At 39.4% G+C, this 20,256-nt stretch overlaps 1 protein-coding gene across 3 annotated transcripts in view; it reads left to right on the top strand.

The window, feature by feature from the left end:
- LOC122539369 (alpha-1,3-mannosyl-glycoprotein 4-beta-N-acetylglucosaminyltransferase B-like) overlaps positions 1-20,256 on the top strand; it is a 247,271-nt gene that overhangs the window by 196,322 nt on the left and 30,693 nt on the right. For all 3 annotated transcript variants that reach the window (XM_043674129.1, XM_043674130.1, XM_043674128.1), the window contains exons 8-9: positions 4,629-4,743; positions 11,030-11,160. In XM_043674129.1, the coding sequence (XP_043530064.1) occupies positions 4,629-4,743; positions 11,030-11,160 (246 nt within the window). The remainder of the gene's footprint in view (positions 1-4,628; positions 4,744-11,029; positions 11,161-20,256) is intronic.

Raw genomic sequence — 20,256 nt, 5'->3', positions numbered from 1 at the left:
CTCAAATTTTGTTAATTGAAGCCACAGGATCCTGCCCGAAACATCAACTCTCCTCCTCCTCAGATCCTTCAGTCAGACGCGCAACGGTAGCGCGTCTGACTGCAGATCAGAAGGTTGCGTCTTCGAATCACGTCAGGCTCACTACCGTCAACTTCTTACATTTCAAATTAAGAAAGGAGTACGTTCACTCCGGATATCTGTTGAGCCCAATCTTCTTTGTGGGCGGCATGGTGGCACAGTGGTTAGTACTGCTGCCTCACAGCGCCAGAGACCCGGGTCCAATTCCCGCCTCAGGCCACTGACTGTGTGGAGTTTGCACCTTCTCCCCGTGTCCTCGTGGGTTTCCTCCGGGTACTCCGGTTTCCTCCCACAGTCCAAAGATGTTCAGGGTCAGGTGAATTGGCCACACTAAATTGCCCGTAGTGTTAGGTAAGGGGTAAATGTAAGGGTATGGGTGGGTTTCGCTTCGGCGGGTCGGTGTGGACTTGTTAGGATGAAGGGCCTGTTTCCACACTGTAATGTAATCTAATCTAATCTAAACAACCCTGTCAATCTAGGTGGCAACTTTCAGGGATCTGTGTACATGGACACCGAGATCCCTTTGCTCATCCGCACTCCCTAGAATCCTACCATTAGCCCAGTACTCTGCATTCCGATTACTCCGTCCAAAGTGTATCACCTCACACTGTTCCACATTAAATTCCATTTGCCACCTCTCAGCCCAGCTCTGCATCCTATCTATGTCTCTCTGCAACCTACTACATCCTTCATCACTATCCACAACTCCACCTATCTTAGTGTCGTCCGCAAATTTGCTAACCCACCCTTCTTGTTTAATATTTCTTTTCCTTTTTTTTGTCAGGTCCTTTTGCCTCCCAGGGCAGTAGGGGCAGTGTTTGTGTTGTACTGTTAATGAAGTTCTGTGTCAGGATGTCTGCCTGTCTCTTGCCTCTTTGTTTTTCACCCTCACCATCTCCCTGGCTCTGACCATCTCCCATGGCTAGAAATCACAGATTTTTCTAGAACCTGCCCAACATTCAATAGGGTTGTGGCTGAGTGAACATTCCTCATCTTCACTTTCCTGCCCTTTCCCTGTAAGTCTTGTTCCCCTACTGATCAAGAATCATTCTATTAGGGCCTTAAATGTACACAAGGCCTCTGACCCCACAGCTCTCTGTGGCAAGGAGTTCCAAAGGCTCACACCACTCAGAGAAATTCCTCCTCATTTTCAGCTTTAAATTGGTGTTCCTTTATTCTGAGACAATGCCCTCTGGTCCTATACTGTCTGATGCGGGGAAACATCTTCTCAGCATTTACCCTGTCAAGCCCCTTAAGAATGTTTCAATGAGATCACCTCTCATTCTTCTAAACTCCAGTGAGTTGAGTTCCAAAATGTTTAACCTTTGCTCTTAAGGCAATTCCTCCACAGCAGGAATTATCCTGATTTCACTTCTAAATTGTCCAATACCAATTTGAAACATTAAGCCAGCCTTTTCAAAATTCCTCACACAAGGACAGTTTCTGAAATTTATGAGAACTGGACAATTTCATTCTGCAGCGATGATGTGGGTATGATCTCAATATGATCACATTAGTTGGCCACATTTGATCACATAATATAGTGAGTGGGTAGAGCTCAATCCCATTTTCAATTGAGCCATTAATGGCTTGCTAATATTAACAGCCTAATCAACTGAAACAATACATCAAGCTCAGCATGTGAAACACGCCAGGTGAAAACATCCGTTTCTTTCACATTTGACTTTAAAGGCAGATATAGAGGATACACTGTGGATAGCCTAGAATCTTGGACATTATCTGAAGTCTTATGGATTATATTATCTGTAAACTGATAGCACCTGATAATATCTCATCATTGCAACATTATGCCCTATGGTATATGAGCTTTATTATTTCTGTTGGCAATATATCAACTAGTGAGCAAGAGAATAAGATAAAGGCGAGATAGGAGGCCAGATTAACATCGTTACAGTCACAAAACGCCAGGTTATAGTTCAACAATTTTATTTGGTAGCACTAGCTTTCGGAGCACTGCTCCTTCATTAACATAAGTATGGTCAAAGCAAGTGCATGCAGGAGCTCAATCTGTGGAATAAAGGTTGCATTAGCCAGAGAGGTAAAGATGGAACTGTACCCAGACAATTGAGTGTATAGGGTAGACATGCAGATGAATAAGCGATGCAACCTTGAGGAGACCTCAGTTTTCCAATGCGAGTGTGTGTGTGTGTGAGAGAGACAGTGAGTGTAGTTGTGTGTTTAGGATTGGTGTGGGATGGGTGAGTGTGTTTGTGTGCGTGGGTGATAGTGTGTGTGTGTTTTTAGTGTGGGTGGCTGGTGAAGGAAGCATTCAGTGTTGGCTACACTGAAAGTCACAGTGGTTTTGAAATTTTTGACTCCATCTCATCCCAAGCAGCATATAGGTCCTGAGTGGCATTACCCAGCCTGCCATGCACCATTGTCCAAAAGCCTTTATATTGTCAAGTTCAAACATACAGGGCAATTCATAATCTTCCCCACTGACTGCAATAGACAGACACAAAGACCCAGAGGCTTTGCTGCCATAGTGGGATTTCACAGGATGTGAGGCACAACTGATTATTCTCATGTAGCTATAAAGTACAGCGGGCTAGCCAAGGTGTTCAATGAAAAGACAGCTCCCATTCAATCAACATATAATTAGTCTTCAACCTGGATGGAAGGAGCAGCCATGATTTCTATTTTCTCAGGAACTGCTAGGTGCCAGCGATGTTTATATGACCAGATGCATTTGAAGGATGATGACTGAGTAACCAGGAGTACCCATTGAAACAGTGGCTGCAGACACCTGTCCAAATTCCAAGACTGATCCCAGTGCCAAAATAATTAAAAGGAGTTGGTGGTATAAGGATTATCTAACTGGAGCAGTAGTCCAGAGTGGCAGGCTAATGTTCTATAGACAGTGGCTTGAATCTACCATGGCAGATGGAGAAATTTAAATTCAATAAAGTTTTGAAGTAAAAGCCTAGAGGCTGGTCAGCACAACTTGAAGAAATCTCATTGACTGAAAACCCACATAGCAGCCATTAAGTGGCCAATTGGTTTCTTAAAGCTGCTGAAAGTCGATAATCCACACATCTACAACTCAGAAACTCCCATCCATTGCAACAGACCACAAAATTCAACTTTTCTGTACCTTTCATACTAAATTCATTTATCATTTTGAGACCTAAATAAATTACCCTCAACATTCTAAAGTCAAGACAATACAAACAAAATGTGTGGAACCTCCATAATTGGATCCCATGAACTCTGATATAATTTTAATGTATCTTTTCTGTATCCTGTCCAAAATCAGTTGACGGAATCTGTTACCTTACTCCATGGCAGTTTTCATGGTGTCAGGTATTTAGCTGAGCAGAAGCCAGTTAATACTCATCCCAATTAATACTCACTAAAAGGTCTCATCCAGATACCACTAGTGTTAGCCCAGCAGCAGATGAGATACTTGCCATGAGGGGACCACAACAAGCCACCTTCCTATGTTTGTTTGCAGGTTTGTGTAACAACACCTCATTCAAAAGCACTCAGTGCCAAATCGAGGAAAGTCAACCAATTGTATTGTTGCTAACACCTTCCTCCACAATCCCCTTTCTGCCATCACTTGTATGTCCTTGATCTGAGGCCTTGTATGGTGTAGAACCCCACTTGCATTGGCCTCATTGATTGCTACAGAAGCATCGAAGTACTGATTAGCCAGCAGCTCTCAGCAGGCAGGACTTCCACCTCCATCACCAGGATCTTCAATACCCGAGGAAAGATTACAACTCTTCTGTTAGATGGCGAAGTGACACAAGATGTGACAGATTTTAATTTTTGACATTTATTTGAAAACACAATACATTAAGAGCCAGGATACCATAATATGAACCACAATGAATGTAGTTAAAGCATATGCATTTCATTCTACAAAATTGCACTGCTTGTATTTTGTTATCTATTTATTTTGTGTTCAGTAACTAACAACAAAGTCAACATGTATGAGAAAAAAGTAATTAAACTGCAGGTGCTATGGAAGCTAAAACACGTTTTGAAAATTTGATAATTGCTGAAAACTGGAATTATTTATGTTTTCAAAAATAAGAAGATGGATGCAAAAAAGTAGGAAGTAAAAAAATAGCTATTTGAATGTACATTTTGTGGTTTCAATCAGGAAATTGTTATATGTTGTGCATAGTCCCGGTTACAAAAGCATGTTGAAGGTGTTAAAGATCAGGGATTTAGGAGGTGCTGTCAAAAGCACACTTCCTGTGTTGCACCAGTGATGGATGGAGAGAATGCTTAAGATGACGGATATTGGACAGGTGTCAGGTTGAGCAGCCAGAAAGTAAAGGCAAACAAACTACATTAGTTTTCTCCAGTAATACACTGGTTAATTTTTCATGTGCAAATTTTCTTTGTGGACTATTTGATGAATTGTTGACATGTCTACTTTTAAGTGCTGTTGGTTTAAAAATAATGTATTAAACAATTAACCACCCAAGGAAATTAAAACACTTCATGTTTGCTCTAAGTATATTACTCATTCCACGACAATAAACCGATGGCTTGATTTTTTGTCTATGTAACAGTTGGAGGATGATATTATAGCAACACCCAACTACTTGCAAACTATGATGAACTTTGCAGAACAGCAGCCTTCAGATGACTGGCTGACTTTGGAATTTTCGCAACTTGGATTTATTGGTAAGAGTGTTTGTAATCGTATTTTGCATTCACAAAATACATTTTCATTCAAGAACAAATTTTTATGCAAGTGAACATATTCTGGAGAAGTACAAATCTATTAATGCCTTTTATTATATATGACCTAAGATTAATACATGGTACTTTACAGAAGATTAATATTTAATGCACTTCACCAGACTAACATTTTTGAATCATCCTGTAAAGAGCCTTTGTGTATTTAATTTTAAATAACTTAATTACAATTCTAGTATAATACATTTGTATTCAGAAAATGCTTACAATGATCTTCAAAAAACTGCAACCTCTTTCAAGCCAATATCTACTTTCTTATATTTATATTAATGCACTGTCTTTCCTTCTATCCTGAGGGGTCTAATGCAGGTGAATCATTCATATGCATTTGTCATTTTTTGGTCACCTAGCCAATGGTAATTCCTCATATGACAGTCAAGACAGTGTTGGTCAGTAAATCTATGAGCATGTCACAGCCAAGCTCAATAGTACAACAAGTTTCCAAAAGACATTATTGAATATTAACCAGAAAATGTGAATTTAGTCTGATTTTAATCTTCATTATTCAGACTGTTAAGCCTATTTGCAGCACTCCTCTATCTTCCCAGTTTATGTTAGCTAAATCAGCAGAGACCCAGGTCAAGCCTGGTCCTTACAGTGCATCACTCATATTAGGTAATGCATAAATAACAAAACACTGAGGGAACATTTTCTTTATGCAATTAGTAGTAATATTTTGGAACAAAGATTTTTTGAGAAGTCCCTTTCAGTTTGGATTTCGGTTGAAATTTGATTGATGTTTTGGTATTGATTTAGGCCTTTTTTTGCATAACTATGAAATTGAGTGTGATGAGATTAAGTACAAAGTGAATATTTCCATTACAATTATGTAACTCTGGGTTTACTCAAAGTTAGCTTAACGCTGTTCAAAATTAACTGCACGGTTTAAAAAGGGCTTATGCCCGAAACGTCGATTCTCCTGTTCCTTGGATGCTGCCTGACCTACTGCTCTTTTCCAGCAACACATTTTCTGCACGGTTTAAATCTAAAGTACAATCAGCAAAAGCATTCTGTGTATTCGTAACTTCAGATATGAAGAATATTACCACTGAATTTTATCAACTTTCCTGCCTCTATACCAGCTAAGTCTATTCACCCTGCAAGTGTGCATCTCCAACAAAGTTACACTAGCACAGTGGCAGAATATCCAAGGAATCCATATATAGAGTCATAGAGTCAAACAGACCCTTCAGTCCAACTTGTCCATGCCGACTAGATATCCCAACCCAATCTAGTCCCATTTGCCAGCACTTGGCCCATATCCCTGTAAACCCTTCCTATTCATATACCCATCCAAATGCCTTTTAAATGTTGCAATTGTACCAGCCTCCACCACTTCCTCTGGCAGCTCATTCCATATATGCACCACCCTCTGTGTAAAAAGGTTGCTCCTTGGGTCTCTTTTATATCTTTCCCCTCTCACTCTAAACCTATGTCCTCTAGTTCTGGACTCCCCCACCCCAGGGAAACGATTTTGTCAATTTACTCCATCCACATATATTGATTACAACCACCAACAAAGACTTTTTTTACTACCAGTCACAACTGAGTTTCAATCTAGTAATTAAAACAACCTTGCATTGAAACACTCTGATCTTTGCTCATTTTTGAAATCCGTTATAAATGACTGTTAACAGACAAGCTAGGACAAAGTTTGCAAACTTATTGCAGCCCTGTTCTGTTCTGTTGCTGAATGCAGTGAAGAAGGCTTCGATTTGCCTTTCAACTGTAACCCTGACCCATTGTCAAAGTCTGTGAGATAGTTACTAGCATAAAATGATCTGTGCCAATGCCAATCATCGTGTATTTTGCAGTACCAAATACTGATGGCTTGTAGTTGGGGTAGAGAACAACCACAATTCCTCCCTTCTATGCTGAATTTAAAGGTCTATTTAATTAGCAGTCAGAGACAATAAACCATTATTGAGTCTTTAATAAGAAGAGGCATTTGTACTAATAAGATATAATTTTCTACTTGATAGGAATACGTATATGTCTAGTTAGGCATAATTACAAGAACTCTTAGGAATCAGAGGTGACACATCAGGACTTGTGTTAGACTTGTTTTTTTTCACTCAAACATTGTATGACATCATCAGGTTCAGTAGAACTTAACACAGCTTTAACATTCATTCTTAAAGAACCGTTACGTTACACAAGACTCGAGGCATCCAGGCAATCTAACATCTTGCTACAGCAGTGAATCAGCAGTTTGAGGTAGTTAAAGACAATTTAAAAAAAAAATGCAATTAAGTGTTAATTTTAAGTTGCATCTTAACGTATGGGAACAAGTACATGATCATCTTACCCACTTCCCAGCTGGAATTACCCCACTTAAAACAATGGATAAAGATACGAACCTCACCCTGAAAAGCTGCTTCCTAAATGGATTTAAATCTCCTTCATGGTATTCCAAACATGGAGTTCACAAACAATTTATCTAAAATTTTATTTATTTTTTAAAATTTGCAACAATGTAAATATCGCCCTTTCCTGGTTGCCTTGATATTTGAGTCCTATTGGATAGTTATGTTTGTAATCAAAAACACAGTCTAATCCATTGTTTAAAAAGCACAAAGCAATGAAATTTTTCTGTGTGCATGAAGTTAAAGAAAAATCTCTTTCCTAAACATGCATTGGTTTATGAAAACTATATATTAATTTAATTATTTATATACTTCTGACACTGAATGTGTTTTTGTGTTTGCCATTGTCTTGAAAGAGAATGCTGTTATTAATGTTAGAAAGTCAAGCACTACCCCACAGGATTTCTGTGCTTTAAGACAAAAGAACTTTACTGTATTTTGGAGCTTGAAATAGCATTCAGTTTATGAAACCGTATCAGATTTCATTCATTTGTACAGTCTCAATAAGCTTGCAGCTTTTAAGGGGCTCATCATTATTGTCAGTCTGAGGAGATGAATGTTGATATTTGACCATGATGATTATGTTTTCTTAGCTATTTAAATATTGTAAACTATTCTTAGTAAGCAGGATGTTGATTTGAAGATCTTAGAGATGTTGGTAACTATCTGAATGTGAAGTAAAATTGGTATACGCTAGAGACGGAACAATTAAGAAATCACTGCCAGTAGTATGCAGAATACATTCAAGGAAACATCAGCATTTAAGTGTAGCACTGACTCAAATATCCTGATCAGGGTTGGAAACCCTATTTCCATTCCTGATCAGACTAAATCTTACCCATATAGCTTTAAATTGCTTTTACACTCAAGATTCCTGGACAGGGGCTTACCAAGAACTCATTAATCGAGCAATGAAGAGAATCAATATATAACCATGGCTCCTTTTTGCAGCAGTCAGTCTGCCGTGTTCTGTGATTTAAATATCCAGCAACACAGCTTGCCACTTTGGCAGCTACTGTGAACAGATAAGTATATAAGATAAGTGCAAGGTTAGAGAGTGACAGTCATCTAAGGAAAGTGGAATACTAGATATGGTTAGGTTAGATCAGGGTCAGGAGAGGTGATGTTAAACCTGGCATCAGGTGGATGTGGGCAGTTTCATCTGGCAGAATGTCAAGCCAGCATGCAGGATAGGTGGGTGAGTATCAGGTCTGAGAGGGGCTTCTCAGTTCCAGTGGCAGGGAATGCAGGGGGACAAAGGGTATCAGGTCTGAGGGATGGCCAGGGTTGTCAGGTCTGTCCAGGATGTGGGGGATATTTTCACATCTGGGTGGTTAGGCCAACAGGTTGGGGTTGTGATGTCTCATCTGGAGAGAGATGTCCAGTGCAGTGGCTTGGACGGTGATTTAAAGTTGCTAGGTTGGGGAGAGTGAACACAAGAACAAGACCTTCGGCCATCCAAGCCTGCGCTGACACATTTTGCCCTTCCGTACTAAAACTGTCTTCACTTATAGAATCTGTATCTCTGTTCCTTCCTATTCATGTATTCATCCAGGTGTTTCTTGGATGCTGCTACTGTATCTGTTTCCACCAACACCTCTAGCAGTGCATTTGAGGCACTCACCACCCTTTGTGTGAAAAACTTGCCTCGAATATCTCTTTTAAACTTCTCCTCCCACACGTTTTGAACTTATGTCCCTGAATAATTTACCCTTCCACCCTGGGAAAACACTTCAGACATTCCACTCTATCCATGCCATTCACAACCTTGTAAACGTTTATCAGGTTGCTTTCAACCTCCTGCTTTCCAGTGAAAACAAACCCAGTCCATCCAGCCTTTCTTCATAGCTAAAATACCCCATACCAGGCAGCATCCCGGTAAACTTTTCTGTATCCTCTTGCATCCACATCCTTCCGATAGTGTGGTGACCATAACTGTATGCAACATTCCCACGTGTGGCCTAACTAAAGTTTTATAAAGCTGCAGCATAACTTGCCTATCCTTCCAATACCCCTACTCAATACCCTTTCCAATGAACACAAGCATGCCATAGCCCTTTTTACTACCTTATCTACCTGTGTTGCCACCTTAGGTGATCTCTGTGAACCCGCACACCTAGATCCTTTTGCATATCAATACTCCTAAGGGTTCTGCCATTTACTGTGTAATTTCCACCTGTCCTTGACCTTCAAAATGCATTGCCTCACATTTATCCAGATTAAACTCTATATGCCATTTTTCTGCCCATGCCTCCAACTGACCTATAACCTGCTGTATCCTCTGACGATAATCCTCACTATCTACAACTCTACCAATCTTTGTATCGTCCGACTTACTAACTTGACCGGTTAGGTCCCAGCACTGATCTCTTGGAACACCATTTGTCACAACCCTCCATTCAAAAAAGCATGGCTGTACTGTTACCCTCTATCTCTTGTGACTAAGCCATTTCTGTATCCATCTTGCCAGCTCACCCCTGATGACACGTGACTTCACCTTTTGCATCGATCTGCCATAAGGGACCTTGTCAAAGGCTTTATTGAAGTCCATGTAGACAACATTAACTGCTTTTCCCTCATCAATCATCTTCATCAGCTCCTCAAAAAACTCAATCAAATTAGTGAGGTACGACTTCCCCCACACAACACCATGGTGTCTATCGCTAATAAGTCCATTTGCTTCTGAATACTTTTAGATCTTGTCCCTGAGAATCTTTGCCAACAATTTCCCTACCACCGACATGAGGCTCACAGGCTTGTAATTTCCTGGATTATCCTTGCTATCCTTTAACAATGGAACTATTTTGGCTATTCTCCAGTCGTTTGGGACCTCACCTGTGGCCAAAGAGGATACAAAGATGCCTGTCAATGCTCAGCAATTTGTTATCCTGCCTGGTCTCGGGATGGGTGATATCAGATTTAGGGTTCAAGGCAGTGACACAATGTTGGGCCCTAGTTGTAGGGGATAGTATTGGTTTGTGTTTCTGGTTAGGGAGAATGGTAGTTAGAGATCAGGGTTCTGAGGGATGTAAGATTTTGAAGGTTGAGTAGGTTGTTTAACTTGAGTTGGGTATTCCATATAGTAGCTACCCAGAAGTTAGAATAGATTTCCTTCGGAATCAGCTGCATCTCAAATTCTGCATGGTCCCGACGCGCAGTTACACTCTATGCTGTGGAATTGACTCTCTCGCCATCACAATATCTGAGTCATTGTTTATTTTTTAAAATGAACATTTGTTTACTGAGTGCCTTAAACACACAGTGGATAACTTGTTTTCATGTACTCTCTATCCTTTGCATTTATGGATATACTATACTATCTTAATTGAATTGGGGCTCAATACTAGTCCGCAGTAGACTATATTGACTAGTTGGTGCATTTCAGATGATCATGACTGCAATTCTTTTTCACAGTTAACTGTGTTGCAATTATCTATATATTTAGTGTGGTCTAAAAGAAGAAAATCCATTAAGTCATGCTAATTAAATTTGGATGACATTTTGAAAGGCTACTAAGTATCACAGTGCTGTCATGTTCACTGGAGAAGAATAACAGAGGAACCTACACATTAGTTATATTGCAATCAATAAAACAGTATTTTTGCAGTAGTGATGTGCCTTGAAACACAGTTTGTCATTACACCCAAGGATTTAACAAGCAGAAGAAACTCTTTTTAATTTTATTACATAATGAGTCCACTTTTATAAAATTATTGTACTCACATATTTTATCTGTTAAATTTTGCCAACATCTATGATCATGTCTCAACTAATATAGTAGAATCTCCCAATAAAGCAGAGTGGAAAAGTAAAATTGTTTTCATTATTATTTTACTCTGTTTTAGGAAAGTTGTTCAAATCTCCTGATCTGACACTCGTCATAGAATTCATTATCATGTTCTACAAGGACAAGCCAATAGATTGGTTGCTGGATCACATATTGTGGGTGAAAGTATGCAATCCTGAGAAAGATGCTGTAAGTTAATTTTTCATTCTTGGTAGTTCAAATACCAACAATGAAATCTGCAATAATCATCTGTTACTGCCTTTATATCTACTTCCATTTCAATTAAGCAATTAACTGAATATTAGAAGCTGAATAATGCTGTTGCTTTATGTTGAAAAAAATTAAGATATATGGAAGATAGAATACATACTTCTTCACGGTCGTGATGAAGAAGGCTGCACAGACAATAAATTCTTTAGTTTTAGAAAAATGGTTTTACATATGGCATTAATATGTTAAGTATCTACTCGAGTGAACTTCTATAGTGTCAATAGTAAATCATATGTGTGTTTGAATATTGATCAAATCAGTCTTCTTCACCATTCTTTATTCAGCCAACTCAATTTTCACTGGAAATTACAATTATTTGTGTTTTCCATTCAGCCATTTGCCTTTTACCTCTGGGTGGTGGTTCCAGGGAATCTAGCAATCCTTCAATACCAGACAAAGAAAACTATTCTTCATGTGTAAACAGGCTGTTGGACTGTGTAGAGTGACACAACTGAGTCTATGCTGCCTTCATCCAAAGAATAAAATATCATGCCTCCTACCTGATGTGCATTTCAAGCAAGTGAAGCTCCCAAAGCACTTGTTAGGAGCACATTTGGCAAAATCTTCTCTTAATGGCAGGAGCACCATCGCACAAAACATTCCAGAGAAGATATCTACAGGCGCTTTTGTGACAAATGAAAGGTCTTCCTAAACATTCACCAGCACATTGTTGATTCAGTTCTGGTTGATGTAATTTGATTGATGTTTATTGATATACTAACATCTGAGAATTCAATACTGGTCAGATGGACAGAACAGTGGCAAATGGAATTCACCCCAGAAAAGTGTGAGGTAATGCAATCTGGGAGGACGAAAAAGGCAAAGGATTATACTATAAATTAGGACCTTGGAAACAACTGAAGATCAGAGGAATCTTGTTAAGCAGGTCCACAGAACCCTGAAGATAGCAGGACAGATAGATAAGGTGGTTAAGAAGGTATGTGGGATACTCACCTTTACTGGCAGAGGCATTGAATTCTAGAGGAAGGGGGTTATGTTGGTACTGTACAAAATGCTGGTTAGGCCACAACTGGAATACTGTATGCAATTCTGCTCCCCATTCCATACCATTTGACTCCATTGCAGAATGAACCTTAACAACTGCACATCATACTATATAAGCTGTCTGTTAGAATTTTGCAAACATCCTGTTTTCTGGTAGGATTTACAGAGCCTGCTTAGTCTAATGTGGCAAAGGAACACCACTTGGTAGTCAAATGGAAGGAGGTTTTTGTTTTAAACAAGATGTAAATTAGTGCATAATGCAAGGTATGTTAAAATGTTAGACATTATAACCAGACACTATGAGGATGACCCAGTTGGTAGGTCTTGCTCCCTCAAGATCCTGACCTGTTTTCCCATCAAACCCATGTGACATATTGGGTGTGCCAATTCTTTGGAATTAAGCCTGTCAGACCTCACATGCTCATACAAGAGAACTGAACACCGTTGGATAGTAGGTTGCATTCAAGTGACCTCTGCTCTCTGTGCCTATTTCTTCTTGCTTATTAGGGATCGCCCTCTCTATCTCTCCCTGCATACTCTTAAATTGAGAACTTACCACATTTATAAATGTGCTATCCTCAAAAGCCGATAGTTAACTCAGTTGGCAGGACAACTAGTTTGCGATGCAGGATGATGCTAACAGCATGCATTCATTCCTGCAGTGCCTGAGGTTACCATGAAGAACTCTCCTTCTCAATATCTTCTCCTTGCCTGAGGTGTGGTGACCTTCTGGTTAAACCACCATCCAGTTGTCTCTCTCTAACGAGAAAGCAACCCCATGGTCTGGCAGGACAAGAGTGATTTTACCTATCCTCAAAAGTTCTCAACCTCATGGATTTGTTGCTGCTCAAGCTGCTGCAGTTGATGTCAGTTTTCATACATATGGTCATCCAGCACATGGGAAATTATCAGGAATTCCACCATGAAACAAGGTATGCTGTACAGAGGCCAGAGCTTCAATGTCATTCCTGCATTAGGTACTAGAACTTACTTCATAGTAAAATGATCCAGAGGCTGCTCACATCTCTTCTTCTGTTGTCACATAAATACAGGGAGGTTAAGCAAATGCTTAACTCTATTAAAACAAAAAGTATATTCTTTTTATTTCCAAGCTTCATGGGCTAACTTCCTGATTGGTCCTTAAAGCTAGAGCCTTGCAATTCAAAGGCAATAATATTGCTAGTTATTAAATTTCTGTTAAAGAAAAAGAAATATTGCATTTTTGCATAGGTGGAATATGAACAAAACTTGGATTAATTACTCACAATCATATTGGAACGTTAATTGTACTAGGTAAGATCAAGATTCCAAAGTTTTGGCAAAGCACTGACAAAAATTGTTGTCTCACTCCAATGGCAAAGAAGGGTAGCTGTACGATACTGTTTATAAAACTTATAAAACATCCCATTTTATCATTGACAATCTTCTGGTGCAAATACATTATTTATTGTACTTTCTGTCTAAATCCTTGGAGTGATGAACTGCTGGCAAAGGAAGAATGGAATGTAATTAAAACACTGAAGCTTTAAAGTGTTGGATGCAGAAGATTGTGGGATTAGCTCTATATTACTGAAGTAGAATCCTCTCCCTGACTTGTTTAGTTGTCTGCCAGGGCAGGAGTAATTTTCACCTTCTCTAATGGATATTACCTGGCCATGTTGTTAGAAAGAACTTCTAAGGTAGTCCTTAAAAGTAACTATGTAAAGGAAGCTAAAAGATATGAAATGATGTTTACAATATCTGCGTTCCACAAGGTTTACTATGTGACTTCTTGAAAATGAAGAGTCAAATGTTGACGTAGGTTCTGGTTCACCTACTGTTTATGAAAATCAACTAATTATGTGGGAAGAAAGCAAGCCAAAGCTTTTGAGAGATTAGTCATATGGCCTTAATTGTGGATTCACTGATGCCGTTTCAGTGTATATTTAGATGTGTCAATTGAAGCAACAAACCTCCAAGATGTTGGTAGCAAAAAGAAAGATCTCACTTTTGATAAACTGCACAGATATTTTATAACGAAGTATTTTCCAGAAACCTCAGGAAGTTCCATAAATCAGGATTGTTAACTTCCTTTTACACTCTGCAAGCTAAAGATCCAATCAAATACCTAAGTCTAAATAACTTTCCATCTCAAAATGAAGTTTGATTTGAAGATTTCATTCACTCCACAGCTGCCAGCATTATAACCTCAATGACAGGAAGTCAACCCGATCATGAAATGTGTTCCCTTTTTAATCCTTTATGTTCAGACCCTTCGCCTAGTGGAGTAGTTTAATTGGGCAAATAGTTTGGTGGTTAACTAGTTTTACCACCTATTGTAAGAATAAGTTTGCCTCTATAAAATGAGTTATTTTGAGTTTATTGAAGACACCTGGTGAAAATCTTTTTGCACTACATAACAATATAACGGAAGCAAATTGACAATTTTAGTGATTAAATAAAACATTCACACTATGGTACAGCTGATGGGGTGATAGAACTTGATTGCTAGTGAACACCTCCCACCAAGAGTCATACCAATACATAGTATCTGCCCTTTGTAGAAATGGGATAGGGTGATGGTTGTTGTGGAGTCTCTCAAAATGGGCAATCTGTCTGGCTATTATATAGGTGGTGAGTTGAAAACTCCCCTTCCTCTGTGTCTATAAAGCTAAGTATATCTATTATTTTACTTATCATTCAGAGTCCATTTGGACCAGTTGAATGGTGAGAAAAAGATATATGACCAAAAACATGACTTCCAATCAAAATTGTATATAATTTGGGATATCATCATTATTAACAATCACCTCTTAGCATTCTCTCAAAACAAGCTAATTTGTGGTTGTACACCCATTTCTACAAAATTCTTACATATAATGAGACATGATAAAAATTTCACGACTAATCATAATGCAATTGAAACTTACTTAATAACATAAAACATGACATATGTTAATAAGTGGTACCAATAGAATGTTACTTAATTTTTATCCATAACTATCATTCCAATCTGAAAATGCAGTCCGTATGGTATAGATTTTGAATTTCTCTGACAACTTCCATACCCTAAGCAGTGCACCATTCTGTACTTCATCAGAGTATTGTTACTTCACATATATAGTGTATCAATCCAGACACTTGCTTTAAGTGTGGCTGCGGACTGTTACTACTTTAGGTTATATTGCTACTGGTTGACTTGATTCTCCTTGTTCTATAAAGAGCTACTTGCTACTGTATTAGCCTTACATAACCCACTCTGCCTTTGTATACAACTGATATGTGGACATGTTGACATCATAATATTTATGATTAATATGGTGATTGTTCTTTCTTCTGGCCCAATCTTCACATTGCCAGTATTTTATGAATTCTCCTGCTGATTTAGTTCAACCTTGTTTTCTCTTACAGAACATAGAACATAGAACAATACAGCACAGAACAGGCCCTTCAGCCCACGATGTTGTGCCGAACATTTGTCCTAGCTTAAGCACCCATCCATGTACCTATCCAATTGCTGCTTAAAGGTCACCAAAGATTCTGACTCTACCACTCCCACAGGCAGCGCATTCCATGCCCCCACCACTCTCTGGGTAAAACACCCACCCCTGACATCTCCCCTATATGAAGTGATTTGTTGCATGAACTGCCTTCTTGTTATCTTCCAGCTTTCTTATTGGATGCCAGGTAGTGGAAATTGAGATTCAAGGCTAGAATTTCCAATTGGCAAATGCCACTTGTGCATTTGGGTACAAGGAAATCTTAAATGTTAACGTTGTCACTAGTCACTCAGATATCTTTGTTACCCAAGTTTTATTCCCTCTTCAGTGGTGTGATTGACTAACTTTCAGTAGCCACTTGCAGTAATGCATTGTTTCATGAAAATTAGTTTTTCTAACTTCTTTAAACAAATAGAAGATGTTACATGTGATTCCCTGATTCTGGTAAGGAGCATAGTTTGAATGAATGATGGGTGAGAAGTCATAAATCCATAGCCTTTTATTTTTATTCTTTAACTAAACTAACTGAGCAGAAATTCAACATGTTTTAATTTTAAATGCATCCCATCACCCAAATGCATTTGTGTAAATCAGTTAAAAGATTCATGAAACATCTTAACATTGATTTGCTTCTTTGAAAGATATTGACCTTCATACTATGTGTAATCCATAAGGAATTGCTACACTCATACATTGTAAATAAGGCTGCAGTGATTTTATTGTGATAGCACAGCAGCGATTAGGGATTTAAATATGAACAATATGCTTTGTGGAACAACTCTGTTCAAATGGGTTTCTTGAATGTTCAATGCTTAAATCATCTTCTAAAGCCATACTAACGATGTTGTGATATGAGAATATGATCGATGAATATCAGGTGGGAGAAATATCCATTAGCAGTTTGCTGGTTTGGAGTCAACTTTATTCAGTGAAGGGTTGTTTTGTATCAAACACTCAATCAAAGTTTTAAAAATGAACATTATTATTATTTTCTATGATTTAACTGACTGCTAAAGACGTTAATCATAGAAAATGTTATAAATCTGTTTTAACTGTTACTAGATTACTAAGATGTACTAAATGTTTTGCTTGCATTACTAAACAACTGTCAAGAATGTGGCCTGATGAAGGGCTTTTGCCCGAAACGTCAATTCTCCTGCTTGGATGCTGCCTGACCTGCTGTGCTTTTCCAGCACCACACTCTCGATCTGATCTCCAGCATCTCCAGTCCTCACTTTCTCCTTGCTAAACAACTGCCAAAGCTATTCTAAAATACAAAACTGATATGAGTTGAGATGAATTAAAATAGCTATTGAATTTGCAATGTGATTTAAAAAGAAATCAAAATAATAGAGGTAATTTATAACTGCACAAAAATGATAGACTGCCTTAGTTCAAGACTGCAGTGATCATGCACTTTATGTGTATCAGGATATGATCCCTGGGTCACTAATGTAACATAACAGTAGTTTGATTTCACTTAAGCCACACAAAAGACAGGCAGCATCTAATGAAGAGGCGATATGTTGTGGCTTCAGACAGGAAGGAAGATGGTTAGAGAAACAAATGGATACACGTTCCAACTTTAAGAATGCTGCAATAGAGACTAACAGTCGTTATTTGGTCCCTCATTCAAAGATTCAAAGCTGCACAAACCAAACAACATTTCAGGGAAGCACAGAAGTCAACTGAACTGAAAGCCAGAAGAATAGTAAGATTGCTTGTCGATGTGCTGCACAGACAGTCTGAATAATACTCATGTACTCTGAAACATGCTCTTGTTAATGTCTTGTCATACTTGTATCTCTTCAAAGGTTTAATTCCCTCTTCAGTGTTGTGATTGACTTACTTTCAGTAGCTGGAAATGTGTTGCTGGAAAAGCGCAGCAGGTCAGGCAGCATCCAGGGAACAGGAGAATCGACGTTTCGGGCATAAGCCCTTCTTCAGGAATGGGGAAAGTTTGTCCAGCAGGCTAAGATAAAAGGTAGGGAGGAGGGACTTGGGGGAGGGGCATTGGAAATGTGATAGGTTGAAAGAGGTCAAGGTGAGGGTGATAGATCAGACTGGGGTGGGGGCGGAGAGGTTAGGAAGAAGATTGCAGGTTAGGAAGGCGGTGCTGAATTCGATGGATAGGGTGGGGTCCGGGTGTCCCATAGGTGTTCTCTGAAACGCTCCGCAAGTAGGTGGCCTGTCTCCCCAATATAGAGGAGGCCACGTCGGGTGCAGAGGATGCAATAGATGATGTGTGTGGGGGTGCAGGTGAATCTGTGGTGGATATGGGAGTTTCCTTTGGGGCCTTGGAGGGAGGTGAGGGGGGAGGTGTGGGCGCAAGTCTTGCACCTCCTGCGGTTGCAGGGGAAGGTGCCGGGAGTGGAGGTTGGGTTGGTGGGGGGTGTGGATCTGTCGAGGGAGTCACGGTGGGAGTGGTCTTTACGGAATGCTGATAGGGGAGGGGAGGGAAATATATCCTTGGTGGTGGGGTCCGTTTGGAGGTAGCGGAAATGATGGCGGATGATGCGCTGTACATGGAGATTGGTGGGGTGGTAGGTGAGGACCAGTGGGGTTCTGTCCTGGTGGCGGTGATACTTTCAGTAGCCACTTGCAGTAACACACTGTATATATAAATGCATTGTTGCATGAAAAATAGTTCTTCTAACCTCTTTATGTTATTAGTATTAATTCCAATTTCTGTCCAGCAGAGCCACTTACAAACCATTGAAAATAATCAATGCAATGTACTTGTAATTTTTATGATATCTTTGCATTGATTGTGGCCTGTAAGTTTTTGAACAGTGAATAGACTGATCAGTCTGTTCTTAGGCACCGTTGCTTCAAAAATATGTATGTCCTTTTAGTTTTAGTTTTTCCTACCATCTGGGATTAAAAACTAGTCTCAGTAATGCAACCCAGGAAGTAATTTTTGATTCTCTAAAAATCTCATCTTGGTTAAGGGAAGGAAATCTGCCATTCTTATCTTGCTGAACCTCTAAGCACACAACTGACAACATCCCACACAAAACACGGTAATTCTAAAATGTCCAATTACCTCTCATCAGTCTACTCTCAATTATCAGGAATAACTTGTCCATTGGCACTGGCGGAACTTGACTGAATGTCAATGGCCTCATTATAGCTTAGGTTCAATAAGCTTAGCTCAAGATATGAGGTAAGTGATTGTACTTTATATCACAGGAGCATTTGACCTAATGTGACATCAAGGTGCCTGAGCAAAACTGAAGTTGATGGGAATCAAGGGGAGAAATTATCCACTGTTTCAAGTCATAGTCAGCACAAAGGAAGATTGCTGTGCTTGTTGAAGGTCAATTGTCTCAGTCCTAGGACATTGCTGTAAGAATTCCTCAGCATATAGTGTCATAGGTCCAACCATCTTCACCTGTTTCAAAAATAACTTTTCAGAAGGTGAGGAGTGGAGACAGGAGCAAAGTGCTGCAGATGATGGAGTCTGAAATAAATACAGAAAATGCTTGATAACTCTGCAGGTGTGGCAACATCTATGGAGACAGAAACAGAGTTAATGTTGTGAAATCAATATGACTCTTCAATGGAACTGAAAGGAGCAAGAAAAGAGGTGGCTTTAATGCCGTGAAAAAAAGGGGAGGGGGTGGATGGGGTAGATGTGGAAGCACGTGAAACAGATAGAGATGGTAAACCAGAGCAAAAAGCAAAGTTAGTGCTAATGGCAGTGAAGTATGTTCAAAAGCTGTCGAACTCGGTGGAATAAAACAATGAGCTGCAGATGCTGGAATTCTGAAAAAAAAACTTTGGAGAAAATCAACAGGTCTGGCAGCATCTGTGGAGAATAAACAGAGTTAAATGAGTGACTGAGTTATATGCCAGAAATAGCTGCTCACAAACTTAAGCCCCTCCTCACACCTATTCTCCAGGTCTGACTTGGGGTTTAATCTTCCAAGTGGAGTTGCAGTGAGAAAAGGTTTGGGAAGTGCTGCATTGAGGCATACTATGTAGAAAATGAGACCCATCTGCCCTACTGACCAATGAAAAGTGTGGAGAATGCAATGGCAGCAGGTACCCCCATAGTCAGTTACTTTGATGACTTTTTTGATATTACCAAAGTACTTCTTCACTCATTGATGCTTTTCTTGGATTTAGAAAAACCCTTTAGACACTGTGGCCAGGAGTTTTACTTTCTAATATGGTGGCAAGTGCCATAATGCAAAGGACACCCCCACAAATAGGACACCCGATAGGTTTCTTGCACTTTCATTTCCAAGAATAGCAATATTTCAGCATACCTGATGCTGCCAACCAGGGCATCTTGAAAGGCAGAGATTGCTGGCAGCACAATACTGGTGTAGTATAGGTGCAAAGGACAAGATAGGTGACTTATTTTCTGATTGTAGGGTGGAGGTTGTGGGTAGAGGGACATCAGTATGGTGGTTTTCAGTGACCATACTGTCTACTCCATTCCCCATCCATGCCCTGATCACATTCCTGAACGTGACACTAAGTTCTACCAGTCACACCTATTCTCTACTAGGAGCAGCGTTAA

Source organism: Chiloscyllium plagiosum, chromosome 32 (assembly GCF_004010195.1).
Source record: "Chiloscyllium plagiosum isolate BGI_BamShark_2017 chromosome 32, ASM401019v2, whole genome shotgun sequence".
NCBI lineage: Eukaryota > Metazoa > Chordata > Chondrichthyes > Orectolobiformes > Hemiscylliidae > Chiloscyllium > Chiloscyllium plagiosum.
Note: the sequence above shows the minus strand (reverse complement) of the source record. Positions and strands in the feature narration are given on the sequence as shown.